Here is a 10,868-nt window from a genome sequence, read left to right as displayed (position 1 = left end):
TGGTTGTATTTCTCTTTTTCCCATTCATCAGTAAATGTCTGGTCGATCTTTTTTGGTGTCTGTAAACATCATCTTTCGATGTCAGTAAACGTCGAGTCTTCCCATTCATCAGTAAATGTCTGGTCGATCTTTTTTGGTGTCTGTAAATATCATCTTTCGATGTCAGTAAACGTCGAGTCTTCCCATTCATCAGTAAATGTCTGGTCGATCTTTCTTGGTGTCAGTAAACATCATCTTTCGATGTCAGTAAACGTCGAATTTTCTCCCATTCACCCGTTGATGTCTGGTCGAGTCTTCCCATTCATCAGTAAATGTCTGGTTACCTCTCCGTTGGTTTCGATAAACGTCGAGTTTTTCCTGGTCGTCCCCAGTTGGTTACCTCTCCGTTGGTCTTGGTAAACGTTGAGTTTTTCCCATGATGTCCGTTGACGTATGGTTGTATCCTTTCCTGGTCTTCCCCAGTTGATTTACCTCTCCGTTGGTCTCGGTAAACGTTGAGTTTTTCCTAGTTGTCCATTGGCATCTAGTTGTGATTTCTGCTCCCACTCGTCGTGAGTCGATGTCTGGATGTGGTTGTACCTATGAAAAGAAAAAAACCAAAAATACCCAGTAATAAATATCAAACCCCAGTGGACGTTTCCATTGGTGGATCCCTGTGTTGTGCAAATTCTACGGTTCTTGGTATTCAATCCCTGTTTACCCTGAAAGTCTGACAGTCGTCGCTCTCATCCATTCGGGTTCCCAGCTGATTGAATAGGGGAAGCTGTAGCACCTCAAATTTGCACCTACCTTCGGTACATTCATTTCATATTAGGTCATTAACATAGCATAGGCCACTGCATAACCTGGCATTGTCCATTTGCCCAAGTACAAGTTCAACTGACAAATTAGGTCAAACTGGTCAGGAGATCAGTCAGTCAAGCAAGCAAGTGCAATTTCCATTGAGACAGGGCCCTAGGGTTGGTCCAACATGTTCACATGACCTAGGGGTCCTTTTGAAGTGATTTGGTCAAGGATTGGTTGCTCAGAAGTCATCAGTCATTGGTCAGTCCACCAGAAACCCTAGAAAGTCAACTATGGTCAACTGTAGTCAACTGTGCCCGATTTTATGGATTTCAAGGTGGGAGATGGTTTGAAAGTGTTCATTCATGTCCATACAAGTCTCATTTGACATTTCAAAGATCAAGATTGAAGAATTTGAAGTCAGACAAAAAGTTTCCTAAAATGGCAGGTGACCTGTAATTTTCAGCTGCCAAAAATAGAAAGTTTTTCTCCTCAAATTTACATCATCATAAAAGCTTCAAATGAAATTTTGTCCAACATGAAAGTTTAAGATCTTGCTCTCACCTTTCCAAAAAGTCCAAGAACACTCATTTCTCATTCATGGTTGGCAAGTTATGATCAAATCATTCTCAAATATTTTTGAACTTCAAAGTGGCATATCTTCCAAACCATTTGGCCAAATTGGGTGAGGTTTTTTGCTACAAGTCATATTTGATGTGCTCTATACAAATCTTTCATCACAATTCACCAAAACTCAACCAATCAAAATGGCATTTTTTAGTTGACTTGAATTAAAAAGGAAAGGTAAAAAAGTTGACTTTCAAAATAGCCATTTGCTACACTTTCTACCAATTGAACTTGACTAAAAATGACATTTTGGATATGCTTAAGGCCCATTTTCGCAGCTGTAGCACATGGACATGCAAATTAAGTGAAATCCATCAATTAACCAAAAACACTCCATTTTGAGCTAAATGCAATTAACCTTTCATTAACCAAACTTAGCTCCATTAATCACAGTATATATTTTCACTTTTCTGCTGAGAAAGCCCTAGCCACCATTTCACAAAACAGATCAAAAATTCCTTTGCTCTCAAAACACTCATTTCTATTTTTGAAACTTTTGCTGAAAATTGTCAAAGGAGCTCGTGCCCTGTTGGTTGCTTCATCATCTACCAACCTTTTGGAAGCATTTACAAGGATTATTTCATAGTTGTAGTGCAAGAATCAACACTGTTACATTAAAGATTCATCCATGGCAGCTATGTGTTGGAGCTGAATCGTGCTAGCTGAGCTTCAATTTCTCCTTCCATTCACCAACACAAACGTCACTAAGCATCTGTTTCTACTTTGCACGGCCAAACAACCACCAAACCATAACTGTTCTTCAAGATCAGGTGAAATTCGAACCTAACCTTTGATGAAATCATGCTATGCTTTATGAAGGTCTTGCAATGCTGAACACAATGAGCTTTAAATCGTGGAAAACCATTGAATATTGAGAGAGAAACATGGATTTAAAGCTTGATATCCAAATATGTTTTTGCTTATTTCTCTCTTGATAGTTCAAGTTAGTGTTAATGATTGTTGGATTATTGATGTACATTGCAAGATGAGTTCATTGATATGTTGTTTTTCGATTTTGGTCGCAAAAAGTTCTTGCTGGGATTTTCGTGGATGACTGTAGCTTTAAACCCTAAATCCCAAGCCCAGAAGTTGTGTTTGATCCGTGGAAATGTTATTCTGCATGATTTTCCCGTTTGTGGGCCATGAAGCCAATCGCTGGCTGCCACGCTGCTAACTGGAACGCAGCGTTCCACTAAATGAACGTTGTAATTACCATAATGCCATGGCCGGTTTATTTAATTAGTTTAATTCATTTCTTTTTTCAAATATTTATTTCATTTTGATCACCAACTTAGAAAAATCATAAGTCACTCATTTTTGATCCATTTTTCATGGGATTTTTTGTGGAATGCTCCTCATGACATCTAGTTTTTTATGATGTTTTTTCCAGATTTTTTGAACGTGTGAATTTTTAAATGTGCTAGATTTTGTTCATATGTGTCCATTTTGTGCATGTCTTACCAAATTGCTTGTGAAATGGTGATACTTTATCCAATGTTTCCCAAATTTTTTGTGCTTAAACTAGACATGTTCATGGTGATTTTGGTGTAGAGTTTGTAATTTTATCATTTCTGGTTGGTGAGTTATGATTTTTTGAATAGGGGTGTGACAATTTGTGTCACACCATGCATGTCCAACTTCATGATTTTAATTACCTTTCCTAATGAACTCAAAATGGTCTGATTTTTTGTATGAACATACTTGTGCATGTTTAGAATGTGTGTAAATTTTTATGGAATTTTTGGAAGCATTTCCTATTTGATTGATAATTTCTCCCCTGTTTGACCAAATTGTTGACTTTTGTGACACATGATGCCATATGATTTGTGAAATTCTCATGCTTAATTGGATGGACTTGAAATTTGACATGTGCATTGTGAACATCTTGAAGTACATCATGGCTTTAGTCCCATTCGTTTATCATGTGTTGGTTCTGTTTTATGATTAATTGAAGTTGGTGCATGTTTTGATGCTTTGTATGAGTATGCTTGAACTTGCCTTGCCTTTCTGAATTTAATTTCCCTACTTCCTTGGATCCAAATGAGCTGAAATTTGGTATGCCTATCATGTTGTGGATGATGTTTGATAATGATTTATTTGAGGAATTTTTGAAATGTTTGTGATTGGATTTGAGTTGAGTCATTCTGTTGACTTCTTTGAGGTTCTATATGCCATGCTTTGACCTAATTTGCTTGTGAAATGATAATGATGAATGATGTGAATGTGAGACCACTTGGGTTTGCTTCTTGATTGATTTGTCTTGACTTTGGACACTTGTCACTTGCTGTTTTGAATTTTTTATCTCCTTTTGACCCTAGGCTGTCCTAGTGGTCTTGTTGCTCATGTTTAAGCTTGGTTTTTCAGGTTAAGCCACAAATGCTTCAAAGAGATCAATACAAGTTGAATGAGTTTGATTGTTTATCATGAACTAACTTGTTTGTTTTGTAGGTTGCTTAGCTCACTTGTTGTGAGCTTGTTGCTTTGCACATATGCTTGACTGTTTTGCCTGTTGGCTTATGCTGTTTGTTTTAACTTTGTGTCTGGTATACTAACTGTGCTTGACTGATTTCAGGTACTTTAGTTGCTTTTAGTTCCTTGTGAACTTTGCTTTGCTTTGCTTGATAAGCAATTTACATTGAGGTATAATTTCCTTACTTCATGTAGTCTGGAAGACCTGGCCTGTTACTTGGCCAGGCACCTGTCTGAAGTCCTCCTTAAGAGGCAATGTTTGTGACTGTTTACTTTTGTCCTTGTACATATTCAAAGACCTCCTAAGTGAAGAGGCAATTGGCAGAACCCAAGGGATGTGCAATCCATCCCCTGCTATTCTGTGTGTCATCTGCTTTGCTCACACCACTGTGTTGATGCATTGCAGATACCAACCCAAGATCTTGTACAGTTGTACAGTTGAGTCAGTGTCATATGTGTAGAAGGGTTCCTCCTTTCTGAACCCACACATTCTTGTCTTAAGCTCTCCCAGGCCAGGGATAAGAGCTGTGAAGTCTCATCTTCACTCACCTTTCATCAGCTTCACCCTAACTCTCAATGTTAGGGTTAAGAGTTAACACTACCCTGTTACAGTGGTTTGTTTGTTGAGGTTGATATGACCCCTCGACTAAAACCTAACCTTGATCGAGCCTATTGCTTGCATATAGTGTGTGCTACTTGTGTTTGTGTGTTTGCTTTAGCTTGCTTCCTGTGCAAGTTAGGTGTGGCTTGCTTCCTGTGCAAGTCATGTTTAGGATAGGCTTGCTTCCAGTGCAAGTTAGCTAGAAACCTTAACTTAGGGATGATATTGCATGATAACATCTAGGCTCGAGTCGTAGTCTCCCTAGTTGTGTCTCCCTCTGTTATCTGGTTAGGCTAGTCCTGTATCCCTCCGTAGGGGAACTACGTCGCCCTGATCCTAATACCAGATGAGGTACGTAGGCAGGAGATTGAGCTGATCTCTCCGGGCGCCCTTTTTTTCTTTTTCAACCTTTTCGTCTTCAACCCCTCTGTGTGCGTTGTTGTGTGCTTGGAAGCTGATGTAAGTCCATCGAGTGGCATTCGGGTTCCAGTGTGGTTTTGTTTGGTTCGGATGCTGATGTAAGTCCAGTAATTGGCATTCAGGCTCCATGTTTGCCTTTGCCTGTGTTTGTTTGTGTGTGTGAGCCGAGCTACGAATGCTCTGATTCTTCTTCGTCCAAGAAGATACGTATGCATAGGATGCGACATCCTAGCGAGCATGTGTCGTTTCCCCAGTCCGAACTACTTCGACTCTGATGTCTATGCCTGATAGACTAAGTAGGCCCAGGATGCGATATCCTGCCGAGTCAGTCTTGTTTGTTTTCTTGTGTCTCTTTCAGCCAGTGTGTGTGTGTGTGAGCAGTGTTTTTAGCAACCATTTTCCTTCCTATTGTGCGTGGATCCCGTCGAATACGACGGATGCGTAGGGGTGCTAATACCTTCCCTTCGCATAACCGACTCCCGATCCCATTCTCTTTGGTCGCGAGACCATGCTTTTTCCTAGGTTTACTTCGAGCGTTTCCTTTCCCTCTTTTGGGATAAATAACGCACGGTGGTGGCTCTGTTGTTCTTGTTTCCCGCCGGTTTTTTCACGTAATGCGACAGCAACTTTATAGTTGCCGCGAACAAAACACCTCGCACATAGAGTCATATTATTCTTATCACACGCAAAGCAAGCAATGGCGCAGAGATTTTTGCAGTTACTACAGATTCTCTTAGAGGTTTCTTTGATAGGAGCTGGAGGAGAATCAGTGGAATTTGAAGTTGATTCAGTTTCGGTGTCTTTATCTTCCCATTTGAAAGGTTTTGCGAGCGAAGAAGAAGGATGGTAATTGATTAAACCCCAAGCTTCTAGGAAATCGAAGACTCTCCTGATTGAACCGACGTCTCCGACGAGTGTTTTGCGAACATCGGTGAAGGTTATTTTTCTATTGGGATTGAATCTAAAAAACTTGACGATTGAGTTTCTGTAGTATTTGTAAACCCCAAGGTTTTTGGAAGAATCGGGAATGTTTCTGATTTCAGATTCGTGAATGGAATTCCATGAGAACCATCTCGAGTGAGATGGGATATGAATTAAGGTGGTGTCGATAGAGGGTTTGGACTCTGGTAAGGGAGCTTCCAGTTTGGGCGTCGGCGGTGGTGGTGGTGGTTTCGTAGTGGCGGAGGCGGATGAAGGTTTGACGGCGGAATAGGGTTTCGTGAGGAAGATGATGAAGTGAGGAAGATGAAGGGTGGCCGATGTTAATGAGGAGAGAGTAATGATTAGGTCTGCCACTAGGCAACTGTGTGGTTTTTTTTTCATGAGCCAATGACATTAGTTTAAATAGTAAGGATTTCTAGGGTTCTCTTGACACACAAAGACCAAAATGTCCCTTTTAATCATTTTAATTGATACAATTAGTTTAAAAATCAAATAAACAAAAATAAATATACGTTTTTTTTGTTAAATAAAAATAAATAAAACAAATAAATATTTTAATCATTTTTATTTAATATTTTTTAATTAGATAATCAAAATAAAATTGAAATGAAAATATGAATAATCCTATTTATTTCTTGCGAATGTGTTAAAAATATATAAATAAACGGACTCAAAATGAATAAAAGATGTGCGCAAAAATGCTCGAAAAATTAAAATAAATGCACCAAAATGATCAATGTGAAATAAACTTATTGGAAAAATACAGCGTTTCTTTTAATTTTGAAATAAATTTTGACCGGTTAAACAGGCTTGACCTGATCAGAAAGTGGCCGAAGAATTAGCTGAAAGATAAATCAAGCATACCAGATTAAACTACGCGAAACGTAAATTAATAAAATTGATGCCTAGAAGTTTGATTTTAAAAAAAAAATCACTGATTTGACGCACATTCGTTGACTAATTCAACCGGTTTGTCTGTAGATCCGAAAAAATCATTTCGACTGATATTTTAGGCACTATGCGGTATGGAATGCATGGTATGCTATGTAGACATGCAATAGCTATGATGAATGCATTGGATCAGCGATTCAGGGTCAAAATTGGGGTGTGACAATTATGAAATTTTGTCCAACATAACATTTAAAGTAGACATCTTAATATTTCCAATTCAATTTGTCTCACCTCAAAATCATAAAAAATAGGGAAGTTAGGTCCTTGGGAAGTTGACCCAAAATTAGGGTTTCAATCAAAATGACCTATAATGTTTGGAAATGAATGATGACCATACAAGTTTCAAATAGATTTTTGATGAAAATAAAAGTCGTTCGTATGGTTATTAATAACATTTTTTCTCTTGGGGTCATCTTCATTTGACAAACATATCAAAAGTTATGTCTCAGTGATCTTTAGTTTAGTCAGATGACTTGACTGGTCTACTTCTCAAGGCCAAACTTCAAATCTTGATGAATGAATGGTTGAGGATACTCACATAAGCTCATATATGCATAGAATAATTAATTAAAGAACTTCCCTTGATTTAATTTGATCATAGGTTGAGGTTGCTTCATTAGCAAGGCACAGTTGATGCATAGTTGAATTAGGGTTTCCTTGGGAAACAAGCCTCAAGCCCTTTGGTTTATCTTGATCAAATTGGCATATTGAGATACTTGGGAGACATATATGATGATTAGGAACCTTGTGGACCATTGTCATTCTTGTTCTCATCTTCATCTAGCCACTTCATTGAGCATAGGAGCCTCCTAGGAGCAGGGGATCTCATGATTGCTTGAGCTTCAAAACAAAAAAAGGTTAGTGACATATTTTTGTGCTTTTGGTTAGTAAACAAAATAAGAAATGCAATAATATACAATACAAGCATGCTTGGTGGTCTCAAACCAACTCACACAAGTTCCAACCCTAGGGTTAAGGAGCCACACATGATATGATCCTTGAGGCAATGCAATGAGCAATGATATGATGCCATGAGGGATCTTAGTGTCAAAATTAGGGTCTTACAGATGCCCCTATTTAAGGTCATTCTAGCCGGAGATATGAAGGTTCAAATCTTTGTCTCAACGAGGTAGAATGGGCTTAAATAATAACAGAGAGACGAATTTTGGCCCATAAGAGACCTCATGGTGCAAATGTATGCATGCAAAAGTTAATACTCTGTGGGGGAAATATGGACACAAAGGAAAAGAAATGAGGAGAAACTGAAAATCCATAGGAGTAATATACTCACTAGGGAGACAGAGACTCTAGGGAGAAATAAGGGTAAAATGCGTGAGCAGGTCACGACTTGAGAACTTGCTGGGAGACACAAAGGGATTCCATGAAAAATAAATCAATTGAAAGACTCGAGCTGGTGCAAAGATGCATGTATTGGGGAATATGCTAATACAGCAAAACTATCCGCGAAGGATACTTCGGATAAAAATCTGGACTCGGATGGGGAAATCCAATAAAGGATTCAGCTGGGGAAGAAAAACGAGATATTACCAACATCTAGGTAATAAACTCAAAGAGATACATGCTATCAAAACACCGGTTACTGGATGAGAGAACAACACGCTCAGGGAGAAAGAATATCTAAGACAGATATAAGGGTGAGAGATATCAATCATCCGAAACATCCGAGGAGGACCCCAAAAGGCACATCTCAACTCAGGGAAATTTGACTCCACAGGGGACAAAAAGTCATAACAGGGAGCAGAAGAAAGGAACACTAGGGATACAGGTTACTGGGCATATAATAGGTGACCAACCAAGCGTGAATTGGGAGCATATCCAAGACACTCATCATCCGGAAAGGAGGGCTGAAAAAGCAAACTCAATTTACATGATGGGTATTCGATTCCACAAGAAAATACAAATCTTACTCAACTGGGGAAGAAAAAAGACTTCGACTGAAGAGCGCATGAGATATATTATCTATTACCGTCAGAATGTAGATAACATACTCGCATGGAAGATTATCCACAACCAGTTACTGGGTTAATAAAGGATAAATCGACCGAAAAGAAAGGACATCGAGATACCGGTTACTGGGTATAAAATGATGACCAATCCAAAGGAGAAACAATCATTACCAAACAAGGGTAAATTAAAGATGACTCGTGGGGGATGAATTGCTTAGCAAAAGCAATCATCTGAGAGATATATCACCGGTTACTGGGTGATATACTCAAAAAATGAAGGAATATCAATATCGAATATTGGATAAAGATAACTAACAAATAGGTGATTACATCTACCAGTTACTTGGTAGAAAACCACAGAAATAGGACTTACAACTACCGGTTACTTGGTAGAAGGCCACAAAAATCCATTGGGGAAAAGATGGACAATTGTTGGTTACTAAGCAATTGAACACCTAACCCGCAGGGAACTGCAGGGGAATAACAAGAAAGAAGTCTGTCTAGGAACAAACTAGAAAGACACAATCAAAAAAGACTCAACCCAATGAGGATATAACTCAGGGGAGTAATTCCATCCAGATACATAACTGGGGAGGAAACTAAAACAAAAAATCATCCACGAGGACATAACTCAGTGGGGAATATAGAACGAAAGATAGTCACTTTCTGCCTATAGGGCTGACTCTATATGGAGAGATCAGACACAAACATCTGCGTGGGGAAGAATATTTCACCAACAGCAGGAAATAACAAGCAAAGATATATCGCAAAGAATGCAACATGTATATCTGAATGCTATAATTATGCATGTATATGTGTGGTTTATGTATGATTAATGTTGACAGACAGACATATTTAACACAAACAAGTCTGAGAATCAATGGACGGACGCCCGGTATAACATCTCAAAAGAGAAAGGCCAGGGCCACAGAAGAATTCAATTCTGGTGGGGAGCATCAAATACCAGGAGACTAAGACCACTGCAGGGGACACCAACCACTGTTGGGGATAAGCAAAGGTCACAGCTATCAACCGCTGGATGATAAGCAAAGTCTCAGTTGGGGAACATGCAGAGATATCAATAAGATCTGTTGCTGAACGAACATAAGATCCATCATAGAGGAAACTCTATTGGGGAGCTCAACACGGATAAGATCCGACATAGAAGAAGCTCTACTAGGGAACTTATCAAGGGATGATATGAAACTCCGTGGGGAACAACCACCAAAAGGATACACATCAATCAAGCATTCTCTTCTAACTGCTGAAGAGACAATCTCTGCTACCGGGAGAAGGAACAAATTGCTCCGATGGGGAAGGAAATAACACATCTTCCTCAAAATCCCTCAATACTGGAAAATATCTTCCACTCAGAGGGGATACCAATATCAAGCTAGGATCAAGAAACTCCATTGGGGATGGTCTGCAGGCGACCAAACTGGGGATAATCTGCTGCAAGCAACCCTACTGGTGGTGAGCTGTAAGCAAACCTGTCGGGGAGATACTACAAGTACCTCCGGAGGAACTGTCTTGGCTGAGAAGTGAATCCTTCATCAACACACCATACTAGGGGTGAAAAAGGGAACAAACCCTTCACCAACTGCTCTAGGCAACTACTTCTGAGGAGATATCTGAAAGATAGCTTTGCATAGAACACATGCTTACTCTGATGAGGACTTCTACTCATGTTGGGAATTCCTGCTCACTGGGGGAAAGATAAACTTCCTCAAGAATAGATAGCATATCGATTTTATCAATTTATAAGGGATTTTAGGTCAATCCACACAAGGGATGACAACCATATAATTGATAAAACACAAATGCTAGTGCCTGATATAGAGGTATACACATCTCTAAAAGACCGAGGCCAAAACTCCAGATTCTCTGGGGATCTGATGATGTTTTGTTCTTTCTGAGCTCGCTAGGGAGACAACCTGGAAGATGATGAAGAGGATACAAACATGCCAGAAGTATGAACAAATGTCTTACCCTTTAGGAGATCATGCTATCCTTTGGAGCGCACTGAAGACATTCCATTTATCCTTTAGTCATTGTGAATGTTCACTTTGTTTAAAAACAGTTTATAAAAACTTTATTCATTTAAAACA

The 10,868-nt window shown here is 39.1% G+C and overlaps 1 protein-coding gene across 1 annotated transcript; it reads right to left on the bottom strand.

The window, feature by feature from the left end:
- Positions 1-2,214: 2,214 nt before the first annotated feature.
- On the bottom strand, positions 2,215-6,223 carry LOC127136900 (SWI/SNF complex subunit SWI3B). Its single transcript, XM_051063409.1, has 2 exons — positions 5,512-6,223; positions 2,215-2,240 (listed from the first exon to the last, which is right to left on the bottom strand). Exons 1-2 carry the CDS (start codon positions 6,221-6,223, stop codon positions 2,215-2,217), a joined length of 738 nt encoding a protein of 245 aa, XP_050919366.1.
- Between the last annotated feature and the right edge of the window lie 4,645 nt (positions 6,224-10,868).

The sequence above is a fragment of the Lathyrus oleraceus genome, chromosome 4 (assembly GCF_024323335.1).
Source record: "Lathyrus oleraceus cultivar Zhongwan6 chromosome 4, CAAS_Psat_ZW6_1.0, whole genome shotgun sequence".
Lineage (NCBI taxonomy): Eukaryota > Viridiplantae > Streptophyta > Magnoliopsida > Fabales > Fabaceae > Lathyrus > Lathyrus oleraceus.
Note: the sequence above shows the minus strand (reverse complement) of the source record. Positions and strands in the feature narration are given on the sequence as shown.

Bases quoted from the DNA above. Each gene is read 5' to 3' on its own strand.
- LOC127136900 (XM_051063409.1), bottom strand. From the start codon at position 6,223: ATGAAAAAAAAACCACACAGTTGCCTAGTGGCAGACCTAATCATTACT. The intron at 2,241-5,511 runs GTGAAAAAACCG...CATTGTGTTCAG, and splicing joins TAAAGTTGCTGTCGCATTAC to CATTGCAAGACCTTCATAAA.